This window comes from Perca flavescens, chromosome 16 (genome assembly GCF_004354835.1).
Source record: "Perca flavescens isolate YP-PL-M2 chromosome 16, PFLA_1.0, whole genome shotgun sequence".
NCBI lineage: Eukaryota > Metazoa > Chordata > Actinopteri > Perciformes > Percidae > Perca > Perca flavescens.
Genome location: NC_041346.1, coordinates 25,416,089 through 25,435,799, shown reverse-complemented (window position 1 = coordinate 25,435,799; position 19,711 = coordinate 25,416,089). Strand labels below are relative to the sequence as shown.

General features: G+C 38.8%; 1 protein-coding gene across 1 annotated transcript in view; it reads right to left on the bottom strand.

Annotated features, from left to right (window-relative positions):
* Positions 1 to 15,068, bottom strand: part of LOC114570957 (netrin receptor UNC5D-like) — a 180,186-nt gene extending 165,118 nt beyond the window's left edge. The window contains 1 exon segment of the mRNA XM_028601628.1: positions 14,724 to 15,068. Within this exon segment, the coding sequence (XP_028457429.1) occupies positions 14,724 to 14,835 (112 nt within the window). The 5' untranslated portion in view covers positions 14,836 to 15,068.
* Between the last annotated feature and the right edge of the window lie 4,643 nt (positions 15,069 to 19,711).

Sequence of the window (19,711 nt, the reverse complement as noted above, 5' to 3'; positions counted from 1 at the left end):
GAGAGAAAGATGTACACAAATACAATAGCCAGATGCACACAATTCTGTTACAGTATATTTTTTTACTAGAATATTGTGCAGTATGTCTTCTAATTTTCTGCTTAAAGCAATGGTTTAAACTTTGTAAAAAAGTAGAGAATTAAAACGCCACAGGACACCCAAACACCAGGCCTCCTGCTACAACAAGCCACCGTCTCAGGCCATTACCACTTTAATCATGTGGCGCACATAATAAAAAACACATAATAAAATACAGTTTTGATGTGCCATTGTAAAGTAGGTAAGCAATAAAATGTCACAAGTGTTGGATTATGAAGGGAAAACCGACAGAAAGACAGAGCAGATGGAGAACAAATAACTAGAAGAGATAGATATCAGAGGGCATCTAGAATGATGGTAAACAAATAGTCTGGTGTCCACTTACCACCATCTTACATTTGCTCAATGGTGGTAAACACTGCTCTATAGCAGACACAAAACATTCAGGGCCTAATTTACTAACACTAGCGCAGTTTGCGCTGCGTCTGTTTATGAGAGTTCGGTAATAGCGCACGCTATGCTTCCCCATGCAGACTGCGATATTCCCACTGCTGATGCTATGACTGTTTGAAATGATCCTGCTGCCAATATTTGTAATGTAGCGAGGAGTTTAACAACTGCTGGAATGGGATGTGAACGCTGAGTGGGAGATTCAATTTCATCTTTGATTTCTTCCAGTAACTCTAATATTGCATTGCTGCTTGATCTGTAACGCTAAATGATGTTGTGTTCACTGACAAAGTGTGATTCTTATGTTAAAAACATTTTCAGCCTCGCCTATGTCTTCGTCTTGCTCAAATTACTGTTGCCATTTCACCAGCGGCATAAAGGTCTACGAGGAAACTCGATTGCAGCTGGTTTAGACCTGCTTTTAAGAGGCGGAGAATTTCCCCCGCAGAATAGAGACGCGCTCTTACTGACAGTCTTTGTAAATACCACGGAATATATAATTAGGCGCACTTTGCGCTTATCCTCCCACCTTTTTGCGTGGAAGTCCCACTTTCCCCACTACCCTCCCACGAACGCATATTGAAAGCGCAACTTGTCTCTTCTCGCTCATGTGGCAGACAATCTGCGATTTTACCCAAGTGCGCCCTGTTTGTAAATAGCCCACATCGGTTACGTACGTCTTTGCGACCAATTAGCGCCTGGAAACCGGCGCAAATGGCTTGATAAATCTAGCCCTCAGTGAGCAAGTTAAAGCTACGTTTAAAACAACTTTGAAGAGATGAATGAAGATAAGAGACATAAATTGAGAGGTGAGGATATAGGATGGAAAGACCATAACGAACAGATGCAGACAAATCAATAGCACCTGCAACCACAATTAGACCACATGAGATTCCTTGGCCTCCATAGAGTACACTTGAGAATCACCAAATCACATTTACACACACAGTCAGAAACACTTCTATATAGATAAATGTAAATAGTATTGTGGCGGTCAATATGTAGCATTTTGTTGTGGCAGCGGTTAGCAAAGCAATCTAACGTGCATCAATCCTTAATACAAAAAAGGCATAAAATGGAAAATGCCTGTGCACAACTATCTTTTTTTCTGCACTGCTTTTGCACCAAGAACAAGGGCGCCTTGTAGAATGTGCATTTTTGTCATGTCTTTTAGACTTGTGCAGGATCTCATAAAAGGCGGTGGTTGTCATAATTATCAGTAGGTAAGAGTAAGGTATACAGCTTCTCATGCCAGTTATGTAGAATGTGCAGTGGACATGCAATAATGTGCCCATATTCGTCACAGTGAAAGAGAATGTATTATATATTAAATCATATTATATTTTGTGAAGCGGAAGCATGTGGGAAATGATTAGACCGTGATAAGCATTGGGCTGCTGCTGGAAAAAAAAAAAATTCTATTTACTTTTGATGGGTATACTAATAAGCATGATCCCAGTGCCAAAGCATATCCATGTATGTTGTGTGCCAAAATTTGTGAAAAATGGCTTACCTACCTGTAAAATCCCAAGTTATTAATACAAAGAAAGAAAAAGAATTCTAGCAAATCCAACATAGTCCTGAAAGGACAGGGCCATGGCCAATCCTCAGGGGAGCATGAAATGTGCTAACAAAATTTCACGACAAACTGGACAGTAGTTTTCGAGATATGTTGCTCTGGACCAAAGTTTTGAAAGAAAGACCTTGACAACAAGTGACAACAAAACAATTGCCAAAATAAATGTCTTCCATGTCAATAGTTGTTTTTTGTGATTGAAGATAACCTCTTTTTTTTAACTTTTCTTACAGAGTTTGAGTGGTAAAGCAAACAAGAATAAGTGCCTTGAGCCCTTCTCGTACCTTAAGTTCTGAGTCATAAAAAAAAAACATTGTACATCAGCAGCAGGTGCACTGAGAAGAAACTACAGAAATTAAACTATTAAGAATATTCGTTAGCAGTCATCCAACAGAATGTAGCCCAATTCTGAACATATACTGTAGTACAGCACATGCACCAAAGCAACATTCGTAGACTAGTAATTAAAAGTCTAGTGTGTTTGAAGAGATTCATGAATGATATCTATGGCTATTGATTACATTTAAGCCATTCACATTACATTATAGACTCTACCCTATCTAGGGGAAATGCTAGGAGTGAACAGAATCCCATAGAGATGGGTCATGGCATCATTGGTTTATGTTCTGTCTTGGGAGTGTTCTCCATTAGCCCTGAAAAACAAACCCGCTGTTCCTGTAGGTTATCATACACCTTGTAGGTCAGCAGAGAGGGAGCTGAATGTCAGCAGTGTATTCCCGCAGTATGTGAGGGCTACAACAAACACCGTATTCAACAAAGAAAAAAAAACTGACTAAGCCCAACAAAGAAAAATGAACACACATACCCATCCACTCACAGACGGGGAACTTAAACCTAAAAAAAAAGCTAATCTTTTGCAAAGGTCAAGAGCCTTGTGTGGTCCGTCTTACACTTAGCTGTCTTGGCATACATAAAAAAAAGAAGTTTGTTCTTCCATCAGTGTACGGTCATCAATTTTACTGTAATGTGACATTTTTTAAACATGCAAGAGTATTTTTTTCCATTCTGACTTTTCATTTTTTTTGTTTGATAGTTGGCATTCATTGGCTGAGACCAGGGGGGCCTGTGTTATCGACTGACTATGGATCAGGACCACTGCAGCCTGTAGGCCATTAGGAGAGCCAGCAGTTCAAGCTCCTGCCCTGCCGTTCCTTAATTGGTCCCCTCAGAAGCCTGGCGCACACAAACTTCACAATCGCACTGGAAGATTGTACAGAAGAGAAAAGAAAATCCCTGTGTGCAAGCAGCTTGGCATCGATTAGCTCACTCTATCACTTCAGTTTCTTCTTCACATTTTTCCATCTCATTTCTTTTCACCTACAGATTACAATCAGCTGGGGTGGTCTTTGAGTAAACCATAGAAGTCGAGATAAAGGGGAGAAGACAGAGGAGAAAATGGCTGGAACAAATGGGAAATGACTCAGGACTGCCTACTGGGTAATTGGGTTTTATCCTCTCATTTTATCAGGCCTTGTTTTGGATTAAAGCTATACAACGCACACACATACACTGGAAAAGGAGAAGGATACTTCGAGAGATCTCAGGATAACTGATTAAGAGTAGGAGAATGAGACTGGTGCTGCAGTCCAATTATGATACTAGACAGAAGAAAAGCTTGACCGTTTTCTGCGGAAAATGCAGGGCTTTTCACTCTAACCAAATCTGGTATCAAGGTATTGGACACAGTCAGTAAACACAATGCACACAAAAATGTCAACACGAGATGCCGGGGCACAACAGCTTGTCTTTTCTATTTCCACATTCTAAGTCAAGGCATGGTAATTTCAACCTGACATTTCAATTTCAGATGCTTCTACAATTCAGTGCGTTGAATATGGATCTTGTCAGTACATGTGTACGCTCTGGTTGGAGACCACGACAGGATGACAGTTGCAAGAGTTATCCAGCAGAAATACTGTATCTTACCCTCTAATACGCCACGGTTCACATCTATTTCTACCGTGACGTTTTACAACAAAGTGGGGCTGTTACAAAAATAATTTATGGCCAACTACAGTACTCAGTATAAAAAGGTTTATTGAAAACACAGGCACTTTATTGGTGCATTATTAGGTTCAATGTGGACATGACACTTGAAAACCTTTTCAGCTTTTTCCAGTTGCCTGTTTAAAACCTACCCTTTCTTAAACCAAACTCTAAATTATCATTAAGATATATATACACTGCATCGTGTGTCAACGTGTCAGACCAACTGGTACAGGAAATATATTTATTCCCTCAGCTTGTCAAACAAAAGCACTGCCGTTTAAGTATCCAACCAGCATGACGTCTGCCCAACTCCAAGCGTGGTGTGGAGTTCTTTAAGAATAAACTACACGCCCGTGTTGATTGCAGTAGAGGAACATATCACCCAGTGCGACAGTATGGCTGTTTTAATGCGTTTTTAATAGTCTTTGGGGTGACAGTGGAGCTTTAAAAGATTGGAAGCAGAAGATAAGCTATTTATACTCTGGCTACATAGACCGTTTTTAAAATAATTTCTTAGTTGAACAATTAATCTAGAGTGCAATATCTTAATCGCAGAAGGGGCAACATTTGTTAAACGCATAATACGAGCAAAAATACCATTCTGAATTAAGTATTTTGCCGTTGCAAAGAAGTCCGAGTCTACAAATCGTTTTCTACAGACTGTTTGCTACAGATCCTCACAAAGAAATCACACCATGATCATTTTTAATTCAATTTTACAATTTTGAAAATGAAAAACATTATTCAAAAATGACAATTCCCTTCAATATCGTCAATCAAGTCAAGTCAAAAATAATCTTAATTCAAGTGTTTGCTCTCCAAATCGTTCTAAATGTATTTAGGCGCTCTGACATTACAAAGTAGACGCTGTAGCAGCATCTATCCTCAGCCCAGAGGTTGAGTTGGTCCAAACCAGCTAAGATGAAATGAAGCAGAAATAGGCAAGGCTATTTATTGATTGTGCTGTCTGTGAGGTGAAACAAAAGCAGTCTTTAAATGAATGTAGCCACATTGATGCACAGAATAGATGTTATCTATCTTAATGACAAAGGGGAGTCCTTGGCTGAAGGGGAACCTCATCAAAGTTACACATGCATGACCTTGCAGCGGTGCTCAGAGAGCAGAAGAAAACACACTACCTTATGTATGGATGAACATTTAAATTCAACTGTTCAAGCCATTAACCAGTGTCAATACACCGAAGGAAAGGAATTCAACACAGTTCAGTAGGAATGTAAATAAAAGTGGGAGATTTGTTATATCCTTTTTTTTTTTCACATTTTGTTTTAAAATGCTTAATTCATTCCCTCATTTAAATGTAAATCAGTTGCACAAATAGATTTTTTGGTTTCTCATTCAAATTCATATTAAGCAAATGTGACCAAACAGCAGGCAAAGACTGCAGGAGGTTATGCAGCTGCAAACCAAGAAAAATGTGGACAAGAGCAACATGTAATGACACACTAGTTTCTCTCCAGAAGCATTTGGAATACCTTAATTGGCTACTATGACAACAATAAAAGCAGAACATGCTTCAAGAAGTAAGAATATTACTTCTGTTCAAGGATAGCAGACTAAAAAGACACCACAAACACGTTTGTTATGAACCCTGGCCAGGGTTGAGGCTGGAGTATTAGAAAGAGAGGAGAAACTCTACAGTTCTAGAGTTACCATTGAGCAGGCCAGGAGGGAAAAAGAGCTGGTAGTGGCACAGTGATGGCCAAGGGAAGGACAACCAGTGTTGGCTGATCGAGGCTGTAAAAGGTCTGACATGGGGCGGAGGGAGGCCTGCCATGCAGCGGGCAAGCTGGGAGATGAGCTGCACAGACCGTTTAGTGAACTTTGAACTTGTGATTATAAAGACGCTGCCCCCTTTTTTTTTTTTTTTTTTTTTTTTCTTCAAATAAATCCTGCCTCTCACTGCCAAATAAAAACAATAAAAGGAGGAGACAGAAAAGGTAACAAGTGAGAGAGAAAAGGTGAAGAGAGTCACAGTGTGGCTTTAAACCGCTCAAGGTGTGCCCCTTGTCCCTTGGAGTTTACGCTTTTTGCTCAGCAAGAAGAATGTTGCTCTAAAATATTCTTACCAAAGCTCTCTCCAAGGATAAACTGCAGATTCAAAGTCTACAGCATGGCGAAATCATGTATTCTAGACATGATGGTGGCCGTGTGCATGGTCAGTAGATTAAATTAATATTAAATATGTTCCGACACAATTAAATTAAAATATTATTTAATTATGAGGTAATTGATTAACATGCATTTAATATTCAGGATCACTCATGGGATTATTTCTGCTTCATTAAACTCTGTGTTTATTTATTAAAAATTGTAATTTTTTTTTTTTGGGGAAAAACATGAACAGTTTGGTAGCTAAGCCAAAATGACTAATTATTTTCAGTTACTTTTGTCTTTCAATGCTTGTTTTATTTTATAGACTCATGAAATCTGGATTAAAGAAAATGCAAGTTGTTAAAATAATCTGTTCCCTGTGGTTTAAAGTTCAACTTTGAGCTTAATGTATTTTTATGTTAGCACTTCACAAAGACAGTACTTCTGAATCTTGCCCGTGTCTGCAGAACTGAGCATTTCTTCTGAAAAAAAAAACAGGAGGCATCTTCAAAGACCAATGGGATTCCACTTTCTGTTTTATGAATGACAGAGCTTTGTTGGTTTTTACATCACACATCCACACATCACTACAGAGAGTTATTATGTAGACTTCATGCACCAAGAGGGACTCTTAAACCGCATCCTGCATCTCTGACACTCACAAAAGCACCAAATAGCCATTGAGAAAGACAGGGGTGCATGAAAAATAGCCAGGCATGGTGCTTTTCTGCAGCTTGGGGTGTCATCAGATTTTTTTATACTAAAAAACGGAGAGGGAGAGCAAACCTCTCTTGGATTTACAAAATGAGGTCTAGATAGAACAACCCAAACAGCTACCCAGAACATAAAATGGCAGGGTTTTTTCCTGTCCAATATGAGGTTTAAAGGCACAGCACCCAGTTTTCGACACCACCGAAGCCGAATGAATTGAAATCAAGTAAAATCAATAGCGAGCATTAAAACTAACTAAATAACTTTTGTAGTTGGTCCCCAGTGGACTTCTTTAGCAAGTTTTGTCTTTAAGCTTTTTGAGTGTTATTTATGTTCTGCTCTCTAAGAATAATGGTCCAAAATAATGAGAAATTGCATTTGTGTGTTTTTATTGAAAAAAACATTTTCTAAGAAAGAAACCCTGAACCTTCACGCCAAATACGTGCAACTAAGTCTTCCACAAACCTAGGGAACACACACTGAAATGGGATCACGGTTCATCTCGAATGAAAACAATGTCCTCAAACATTTACCACCACACCTTACTGGCCTCAAACCATTACCCCTTATTTCCACCAACTGCGGAACGGCTGTGTGTCGGCTCTGTGCTCTGCCGTCCTTCAATACCCACCAGGTCTGGATTTGTTGCGCAACGGCTGCGGCCATGACTGACAGCTGAAGTCACGAGGACCCACGAGATCTCGCAAACTCACGTATGATCGCGCAATGTGACAGGATGTAGTTTCTATAAACCAAACCACAAAACTAACAGTTTGTTTCCATCCATTATGACGATGTTTTCAAGGTGTAGTGCAGGGAAATATGATCCGCCGTAAGCACGGCATATTTTATTTTGAAAATTAACCGGATGTTTAATTTTGTTTCTGTGAAAATACACACATTGACTTTAATGGAAACCTATTGACTCCGCTGCCGTTCCGGAGCGGATCCGGAGACGTTCCGCAGTTGGTGGAGATTGGAGGTTAGAGATGGGACGATGTCAATGCTAACATGGTTGATGACTACTGCACATACAGCCATGACAGCACGTGTTTCAGGAAGTATACGGTCAAAGGGCTTCATATAGTTCTGAAGCACCCTAACAAAGAAATCAATCACATGTCCGCCTCTTACATTTGATGTTTGATGTGTCGAAGTTTCACGTCAATTTGTACTATGGCCTATGAAGTCTCCCTAGTGACACTTTATAACAAAACAACAACAAAACACTGATGCAGTCTAAGTGTGTTATTTTTGATTTACTTTCATCACATTTTCTCACTCGCCACCAAACCTGGTGGATGAACATGTTCGCTTCTGCGTGTCAAAACACTGTAGCGCACACACCAAACACACAAACACCGAACCCGTACTTTAATCCGAAAGTCATTAAATATGCATTTGCTTTTGATTACTCTTGAAATTAATTCATCAGGGAGAGCAGTGACAGGTGCACGCTGTTACTGACAAACTGCTGTGGCAGTTACTGATAACATGAGATACTTAAGTATTCTGCACTGTAACCCTCATATCCCTCTCTCTTTCTCTCTCTCTCTCTGCTTTTGCCTTCTACCATACCCTGTTCCCTTGTTCTCCAAGCTCAGCTCCTCTTTCCCCTTCAGTCGGATGGTGAGTTGAGAAATGATACCAGAACCAAAACATTTGTCACAGCAACAATCCACCGAAACTAAATTACATCGCGAGGAATTGCAAGGGAGGAGTGGGCAACAAGAAAGGATTAGGGGACAGAGTGTTTATGAAATAAAAGCGCTTTTGAGGAAACAAAAGTGTGGTACAAACTGGAAGATGGGAAGAGAGGTGTGTGGGGGGAGGCAGGGCATTGAATTGAACGGTGTATGGTGTGAATCTTGCCTCTGTGGCAATGCCCTTGAGTTAGCCAGTGAGGCATTGAATGGTGCATTGTGGATTGGCAGTTATCTCCAAGGCTTCCCTTTCAGCGTTATTAGAAAACGCATGACAGCAATGCTAGCTCTTATCGAACAGAAAGCTTCAAGGCTGCGGAGACAAGGCTGAGAGGCAAATCTGCAGGAGGCGACTGAGATGGCAACATTTGACACCCTGTCATTCTCACAGCGTTTTAGCAATCAGATACCACAGTACAGCATTACAGTGCATGCATGCAAACATCCGGTACGCTTGCAACGTGTATAAATGATGCTGAATAATGAAAGTATAATCTCTATGTAGTATGTAACTATGGATATATGCTAGAGATGCCTAGAGCTTATTCTAAGAACTGGTATCAAGGTCGATCTGGGCATTTTTTAGGCTGATCGATCGCTGTCGGCTTAAATAAACCCGATCAAATGATAATCTTTTTATCACTGTACTCCACTGTCCACCACGGCCTTCTAGTGTTGCAAAGCTGAAAGCTGCTCTACAGTGAATACTGCACACGCCAGTGAAAATTAGAATGTCTTTTAGGGCTGCACAATATATCATTTTTCTAGCGTCACCGTGATATCAACTGTCGCAATATGTACATTGCGAAAGGCTGCGACATATCGTGAAAGACACTGAGATTTTTCGAGTTAGTCGAAAGAAAATATCAGTAGAAAACTGTACATTCTTTTTTAGTGGTGCATTTTATATTCAATTAAATGTTCAATTTGTTCTATAAAAGAATGTTGGAAATGCATTTCCTTTTATTCGTTTTAAATTCAACAAGCAATTTATTGTATTTTAGCAGAATACTGAAAGCAGCAGAAATGCATTACTAAGTACACTTCAATATCGGTTTATTTATCGCAAGTAATATCGTTCGAGAAATTCAACAACGTATTGCATATCACATTTTCCTCATATCGAGCAACCCTACTGCCTTTGTGAAAATTAAATTCTGTGCACACTGGTGTGAGTGACTGAGTTCTGACAACAATCTTTTAAAATACAGGGATTTGCCAAGATAAAAATTAATCTCAGGAGTCACACATTCAGTATTTGGATCAAATAGCTTGTAAAAAAAAAATATTAAAAAAAATAAAAAAGGTGAGACAAATTTAGTAGTCTACAGCTGTATTTTAATGTACCAGATAGATATTTAATCAATATTAAATGCATTTTGTTGTTACATTACCTAATATTAAAAGACTGATCCGAATTGGGGCAGAGGTTCTGACTCTAAACAATATAGTACCAGAAATAGCTGCATCTAATATAGTAGAAAGAATTCTATGATACAACAAAGAAGAGAAGGACCTCTAGTAATCAATACATAACCACAATGGAATAAAGTAGAAATATGACAACATATTTATAATGAAAGCATTGTGTTTTATTGGAGCAACCAAAAGGAGTCTGTTCCAATCAATCCCATCTCTCATGGGAATACCATGAACAAAAGCTTATCTATTGACCAGATTCCAAAGTCTCAATATCTCATAGACAAAAACAATAGTTGTTTGATTACTAGTGTAGCTCTGTCCAACACAGACTCTCATAACGCTTCAGTGTAATGTGTGTATTAACTTTCAAGCAAAATTTCTTTGCAAAACATTCGCAATCATACCATATTGGATTTTGTAGCTTTCTGCTTTGGACAATATATTCTCTACCAATGTTTGGCTGCTGGTGAGCTTAGATCCCTCTAAATGTGAAGAAAAACGATAGGAGAGGGGGTTGGTGAGATGGATGGAGAAATGGGTTCCCTTTGAATAATGCAATAGTGAAACTGGGCAATATGACCACCATGCGATCTCCAACAGAATAGAAACAACTGTGGATACCAGCCCATCTGTGCTCATAAATTCATCTCATGTGAAATGTCAGTTAAATCAAAGCTGGAGCTTGAGAAAGAATCTGGCAGCCATTTTTTGGGATAAATAAAACATAGCAGAGATGACTCGATTGCCCTTTATTCCTCTTTCACTCTCTCTTTGTTTTTATCTTGAGATTTTTGCGTGCCAGAATGCGCTTTTAGCAGCAGGAGGCACAATGGCTGCAGATCCAAGCCTCGGCCACTACGAGCTTGTCAAATTTGATTAAATTAACAGCATATTCATGTTCCTAAAATGTAAATTAAAGTGTGTATTGTGCAAGCATCTGCAAGTGCTGATGTGTTGTCGAGACTTTTATGTTTTTCCCCAGAACCATGCACGACATTCTGGTTGCAGGAAGGTTAGAGTGGCGGTTATCCTACCTAACCTACTGAACCATGGTCTAAGGTCAATCGGGCGTCTGTCATCTGCTCTGCGTGTGGACAGAGAGTGCAGGCTTGCTCCAGGCTGACCACTTACATGGCTTAGAAGTGTTGTCATGTCGGTGTCACAGCACAGGGGTACATTGATTGATTTCACCCCGATAACCTTATATAGTCCATTAGGACCTAACTCATGTTTCAAATCAAGCAGTCTATCCAATTAGTATCGCATTTTAAAAAGGATAAGGCTGGCATCATTCATTCAATATTTGTTATTGTCGACAAATCCCTTGAAAAGACTTAAACCAGCAATATCTCCATACTTTCAGAGCTTTACAACTTTCCTAACCTGTCTGCCACTAAGCCTTAAAGGTGCCGTAGGTAGGATTGCAAAGATCCAGGACTTAGCCAAATTTTTTAACATGGTCAACTTCTCAGTCCCTCCCCCCTTTCCGCTAAAGCCCAAAACAGTCTGCTAAGCCCCTCCCCCCACAAGGGAGAATTAATGCAGGTAGACACCTCCCCTGGACTTGATTGGTGCATCTGAACAGGGAGCGGTGGATTTTTGCAAATCACACTACAGGCTGTAGGTGGTACCAGAGGTGCCGGATTCTTTTTTTAATTACCTGCTTCATGTAGTTCTACTGGAACATAAGGTCAGTTTCAGCAAATATGACAGAAAGTTAGTTTTATAAGGCTTAGCTACTGCACCTTTAACTCAACCCATTAATCATTTTTTTTTATGCCAAACATTCCCTGGTTTTGTGAGGATTTGCTGCTTTTTTTTTATATAATTGTATTAACTGAATATTTTTAGGTTTTAGAGTCTTTGTTGGACAAAACAAGCAATTAAATGTCATTACATTTGGGTTTCAGTAAATTGTAATATTTCATAGACCAAACTATTAATTGTGAAAATCATCTATGAATTAACTGATAAATGATAATTGATGAAAATAATTGTTTGTTGCAGCTAGGGCTGGGCAATATGGCCAAAATCCTTTTTCGCAATAAAGGTAATTTATCTCGATAACTAACTACAAAAAGTTGTAGTTAGTTAGTTATACATACGCATATATATACACACATACATACATACATACATACATACATACAATATAGCTTGTTTTCTAGTAATTTAATAAATAAACTACATATTTATTTAACACAGTCTATATGACTAGCCACATGACAGACTATTTTTGTATACTTCTGTGTGAATTAAATGACTTGACAATGGAAAAGTACTGAATATTTTCTCATTTTATTAAGAACTTTAGTGCTAAATAAAAATACCATGCAAGGATCGGAACGTAAAGCGTCATCCAAATGTAAATAATGCTGTATTGCAGTTTGGCTGCTGGTTTTTCGACATAGCGATAGAAACGGTATAGGAAAATATAAACTACAGACATTTTTATATCATTTTGGTGATATCATAATGGCCAGTTGCAACCATAATCTACCTAACATTAGGACCATGCTTTATGCTTTTGTGACAGTGCAAGCTGTCTGTCTTTTCTATGGAACTAAATTCCATGTCATGTCAAATTGTTTTGAGGTTGGCCTCGGTTGAAATGTGACAATTGAGCATTTTTTGAAATCATGAAAAGCTCTTTTTTTCAACATGAATCATCCAAAAAGAAATGAATTCAGTCACAATCGGGACTCATGGAGAAACGCCTACAAAGCCACACACAGAGGATTCTTGTTGTTGTGTAGCTACGCTCACATGTGACACACTCTACATACAAATATACATATCCAAGCTGTGGTGCTCTTGCTCACCCTTTCACTGTCAACACTTCTGCTTCACGGATCACAATGCAAACGTCTGTTATGTTCAAGCTCTGCTCAACATTTCATCAGCCCCGTCTCCTCCATGAATCCACCTGTGGGCACCGATTCCAGGTTTCTCCTTTAGGCTAAGTTTGATCTCGTTACTTTGTGTTCCCTCAGTGTGCCTAGCTTTAAATTGTATGCTTGCAGGTGAGATATATGGTCCTGTCCTTGCAAGACATGGAGAAAAAATTTGGATTACTGAATTACAACCTTCTAATTGAGAAATAAATGTTCTACTGTAGGGGAGTTTATACGTGTATGTGGCTAGAGAACTTAATTCTTATTTCAATCATGCGCCATAACTTAGCTTTGCCCGTATGTTTTACATCATTTAATCAGTTTTTTTTGTGGAGTCTGCCATTTTGATTTCATCTCATTTGATTTCTGCATAAAGTGTTTTGACTGTTGACATCCATATTATTGCACAACATAAATATTTATTTCACAGCCTGGCAGAGAGCCATCGCAGACGCCACTCTAAAACCAGGCCGATGTATAACAACATATACCTATGCAGCTTATGAAAACTACATTTTGCACGCACAGGCACATTTCACTTTCATGCATTCACAACATTATTGTTTTTTTTTGACAAGCATAGGTCACTCATTTTTAAATATCGTGCAATGCTTTACATGAAAACATAGCCACTGTGGAACAATGTGCAGTGAAAGGTTTTGAAAAGGGTTATATTTAAACGCCTTTCAGACTAACATAAAAAAATAAATGACAAAAAAACCTCTTGATCTCTACATGCAAAGTTGCCCTGAAGATACGTATGCATAATCTAATATTTATGCTATGCAAATTTCAAAGTTGAAGCTAATTTCAGAACTTGAGATGTAAAAAATGAAAACCTTAAGGGCGAGTTAACTAATTGACTTGCAAATGCATCTTTGTTTCACTGCCATGTGAGCTAAATGGATGTCAATAGGTCAGGACAGATTCAGCATAAGAAAGGGAAAAGAATTCATAATAATCTATTCACTGATCAAATGGAAACATTTTTAGACAATGCACAGCTCAGTCTTACATCACAACCGGTTATCTGATAAATACACCACCATGTGCACAGTTACCTTTTGACCAACTTGTATACCCACTGGATCACCTAGCTTTTTATTACTGTGGCATTTAGAATTAACAAACAAAAAGCAACTAATATCAACTACAAGTTTCAAAAGTGAGCACAGCCCTCAAGCAATTGTCTTCTTCGTGTGTTTAATGAGACCCTCTAGCAACTGTCAACATGGCTTTAGCAGCTAAAAAATGTCAAACTTGTCACAAAAATGAATTGTGAAACATGACTTCGCACAGTGGGCTTTGGTTGAGTTAAGATATGGATCTCCCTTTCCATTACAGTTGAAACGTGGCAAAGGGCAGCAGAGCAGAGCGAATACTATCTTCTGTTCTGTGAACACAACTGCTCGCCAAACGGATTATCAATTTCCACTAAGTGCGTTTAACGGAACTCGACACCGTTTCAACCTTTAAAAACACCAATCTTCTCAAAAGGAACCACATTACTCAGACACCAGCCAGCGCGTGTCGCATTACAAATTAAAAACTTGTCATAATTACATGCAAGCCGGAAAAGGTCTACTTTTTAAAAGATGCTGTCACACGCACGCACACAAACTGAACACCGGCTTGTAATATCACTTTTCAAAAAAAGCCCAACACACTGAAACCATAGCTCCAAAAAAGCAGCCTGTCGAGGCACACGCACGTCTTTTTTTTCTCTCGAGTTTTATTCTCAAAGACTGAGACACCCCCGTGGGATAAAAGATTCAGCTCATCAAAGAGTGGGTTTACTGTGCTTACCTCTTGCTAACGTGGCGGGGACTTGCGAACCGAGAAGCACGAGGATGCCAAAACTCAGGTAGCATCCTCCCGAAAACTGTCCCATCACTGCTCTGTGTGTCTCCCTCCCCATCGGGTCTGGGGGCACTGGGCTCGGGTCTCCAGCATTTGTCGTCTGCTCGAGGCACCTCTAAACACGTCGCCGTGCCCCCGACGGACGCTCTGTCCAGGTGTTTGGGGTAGTTAGTGTCCGCCAGGAGAGCCGCCAACCTCACGGAATCGCAGTGCGGAGGGAAGAGATGGAAAGTGGTGCGGAGCTCTCGGCAGTCCGCACTCTGTTGCGCGAGAGTGGGGACAGAGCGCGCGCGAGCTAACAGCTTTGGCTTTTTCCGGGGAGAGAGAGAGAGAGCGCGCGCGAGAGAGAGAGAGAGAGAGAGAGAGAGAGAGACAGAGCGCGAGAGAGAGGGACAGATTGTCTTGTCCAAAGCCCCTGTGGACCTGTTGAGAAATTACAAAGGTGTGTGTGCATATTGCTCACGCGCCTCGCTTGTGGCATCTTTCAGTTATCACTCTGCCTGTTTTTTTTTTTCTTCACATTTTCAGCTACACCCAAGCTTGTGTTCTATCAGACATAAATTTGTCCACTAAAATCGACACCATTGCCTTGGAGCTCTTGCCAGTGGCCTTGTCTGGAAAATTACGTTTTTACTAATTGATGCCTGTCTTCAGCCTATGAGCATATGGCCTGTGATTGGTGTCCAATTGCCAATTAAGCAGGGAGTAGCTGAGTTAAATCAGGCTACTTCTTTCCAAATGTCCATTTTCAAATTATTTAACCCACCTTAGTGCTTATAATGGAGTGATCAGCCTGGAGGAATATATTTAGATATTTAGATAATTTTCTTAAGTAACAATACACCTAAAGAAGACTTTCAGAGTGATTTATTATTGCAAATTACATTTTAGATCTATAATAGGCTAGCAATAAGCAGCCTTTAAATTATGTAGTCCTTATAAATAGTAGGCAGACGTGGAATAGGTATTCCGATCCTATACCTAAACTAGCAGTACCACTCTGTAAAAATCCACCATTTCAAGTAAGTCTTGAAGAATTCAAAACTGTACTTTAGTACAGAGTACAAAGTATGCAGGCAAATTGACTTCTGTCACATTGCCGCCTACTATTGGATAATTATTAATGATGCATGTGAATAACTTAATGTGGTAGTTGGCTAATGTGAAGCCCTTATAATACATACTTTAAGTTGTTTAATTTACTGTGTAATAATGCATCATATTTTTAGAGTCATCATAACTGTCACATTTCGTTAAATTCAACAGAGGGAGGGGGACTCAAATGCGGACAAACACACACAAGGCAAGCATGAAAGGAAATTTTCTGGAGGTAATGGTCAGGAACAGGCTACAAGTTCGCAAGGAGATGGCAGTCCAAACAATATAATAAATCCAAGAGGGCACAACTGGTGAGCAGGCCAGGAACAGGAACAGGTGGCTGAATGCAAAGGCTGCGCACAACATGACAATATTGACAATCTGGCACTGACTGGAGAGAAGGGGCTGGTATAAACTGACAGGATCATTGAGGACATGAGACATGGGTGAGCAGGTGGGTGTGGGAGTCAAGTGACTGGGACAGGTGGAAAAGTCTGCGGCCATCTGGTGGACAGGTAGAGTATGGCAATGGCTGCAAGGCGTCATAGAAATGCAGAGGCCTGGGGAATGACAGAGGCAAAGGTTGTGGCAATAGGTCTTTAAACCTGAATTTGTAAAGCTGTCTGTATATATGTCAAATATAGAGGAGTAAAATGTATAACATTTTCTTCTAAAAAAGTTTAAATAAAATTTAAATACGTAAATAAAGCACCTCAGTACTGTACTCAAGCACAGTAATTGAGTAAATGTACTTACTGCAAATCTCCACAACTGTTGCTGAAAATATGGACACTGATTTTAATATTGTTAACTTCATTTGTATTCATGTTTTTATTCCGTGGGGTTTATTTTCCATCCATTATGTATTTCTTTTACTACTATGAAGCATGTTTTGTTTTCCATCTAATTTTGCATGAATTGTGGCATTCTATCCCTGTTTTATTCTTATTCTATGTGATGTCATTTCTTTATTGTAATGCACATTGTGCTGCATTATTTATGTAAAGTGTTATACAAATAAAATTATTATTATTACTTTCCACCACTGTATCTAGGCTATGGTTGTGTAATTTTATCAAAAACAAAGCATGATATTTTATAAACTGACCATATGTTTTGACAGAACATTTTAATTATGTAGACAGGTAACTAGTAGCTGTAAGATGAACATATGATGGCATAAAAACTGCAGTATTTCCATCAGGAATGTAGTGGATGGAGGTATACATTAAAGATAAATACTCAACTAAAGTACCTCACAGTTGTCCCTACTTGAGTAAATTCCACCACTACAAGCTGCTGGTCACTTATGAGAATATAGTCTCTCTTTTATCAATTGCCATTTTACATAATGCTCCAATAATGTAAAAAGAAAACTTTAGATTTACCGTTTAAAAGTATCCACAGAATCATTTCCAGTAAGTGTTGGGATGTACTTTACCATTCAGAATGTGCGTCTGCTCGTTTTTTATGTAAATCACCGCAGTTTGACCTTATCTGACATAATTACCCTACTGACCAGACATTCAGTGGTTCATTTCCCAGAGTTCTTGCCAGGGGTCATCCTGGCAGGCAAGGTTAACTACTTGATAATATTTCAAAAGAGATTGAAATACCTTACGGACTGTGAACAAAAGGAGACACTGCAAATGCTTTTTGTTGTTGTTGTTGTTGAATGAATATTATATAGTGGGTTTTATTGTTTTTGGAAACAGCAGAATGACACATTCACTTGAGCGTACACTGTAAACTCTAACCCTTCCATATCTTGAACTGATGGATTTCTACCTGAGATGACAGAAGTAGCAAGATTTCCGACAGTAGAATAAACACTTGTCTTCAATGTGTGTGTATGTGATATGAATCATGGGCTGTTGATTGACAATGAAATAAGAACTAACTAAATGTCCCTGGCCTGGGCTGCTAAATAGTGCCTCACAACGTACTACATTGTCCCTAAAATGCTCAGGGAAATGTGATCAAGTGTTCCATTGTGGGAAATAATACTGTGGGTCATGTTAAGACTAAAATGGCAGCTTTTGTCTTTAAGATGTGACATGTGGTGTCCCTTTGCCGAGACTTGGCTGGATCCTGAAATTCCTGCGCCAGTCAACCGGTTGACTTTTTTTCTGTGTACCAATCTGGCGGCCCCATTCTGCTTTATGATGAATAATGCATAAATTAAAAGGAGCTGATGCGATTACATTTCACTGGAATTGTCACTGTACGGTTTCATGTGAAAAATAGAAATTGATTGACTAGTTATCCATCAATCAAGCAATCAACCAACCGACAGGACCAAAAACATTGGCTATGGAATGCAGTAGTTCCAGTATACTGTAGTTCAGTTATGTGTGTCACTGCAACCCAAAACAAAAAAATAAACAAATGCATAATACATTGAAAGAAAGTACCCTTTTCTGTGCAGACAGATAAAAGATATAAGCGTGTTTTCAGCTTTTAAAGAGGTATTTACTTCATAGTGTACTAATCAGGCGGGTCTAATCAGTCATATTTTACTGTGGTGTGGTTATTTTCAAAATTCAGACTTCTTCGTTTTGTCAAACAACATCTTTGGTCTACATTGTCACAATTTAATGCAGGAGTGGGGGGTATTTTGGTCCTAATTATAACTTTTGAACATTTGTGAAAATGTGTTACAATAATATTGCAGTTCTTCAAATCCAATAAAAAAGTTCATAACTGAAAACAAGCTGCTATATGTGCAGAAAAAAACAAATCTCTTTAAACAGTGAGAAAAGTCAGCACCTTCTAACATTGTTATTGTAATTAAATAGACATGTTTAATTACAGATATGATTCTATAATTAAACAGACATGTTTACTTACAGATATGATTCTGTAATTAAACAGACATGTTTACTTACAGATATGATTCTATAAGGCATGTAGCAGTATATATTACTGTATAGCTTTTCCTGCTTTATAGCAATTTATCTGATGCGAGCACTTGCATGGACATTCTCTCATGGAAATGTGCAAAACAGTTTTGCTTTTACGACAAAGCATTTAAAAGAAGGCCACCAAGCTGCAGCAGCATCAGCTCATAACAGCACTGAGTGACAAACACAAATATTCAACTTTATTGTCAATGAATTTGGTATGGTAGGTATTGTGGTATTTTTTATTAATTCAGATTATTTACAGTCTTCACACAACTTTGCAGGACCTCCACTGAGGAACAGTGAATGCACTTTTTACTCAGTCAGCTGAGTCTTCCAGAAAGCTCTGCCTAGGAGAATGATATTGTTTTTCAATCCATGTTCCATCCAATGTTATGCTGAGTTTGCAGCTTCACAATCCTATCTCAGATATGTGACTACCATTTATATATTTTTTTAAGCATAATCATAATGCCGAGGGTTAGATGAGTAGATTGATACCACAACCGTTTGTTTGTATGCTGACATGACGCTACCGCCAGCCTGCAAACTTACATTATCTTAAAGACTGTAAACTGGGGAAACAGCTAGCATGGCTCTGTCCAAAGCTAACAAAATCCATCTACCAGCACATTATAAGCACACTAAATAACATTTTCTCTCTCCTAAATTTTTACACAAAAACCTTGAAAAAAAAGTGTGACAATGACAGTTGGCCATTTTACAGATGGTAGCTTCATATTTAGTGTAGTCCTACAAATATGTGAGTGGTATCAGTCTTCTCATCTAAAAAGGTGCATTTTCCAAAACACTTTTCCGTTAACCATAGTTTATTTACCATGTAAACCAGATATAGCTGAAAGGGAAAAAACAACAACTGCATGGATTTTTATCCGTATATCTATCTCTAATATATATATATAGATATATGTA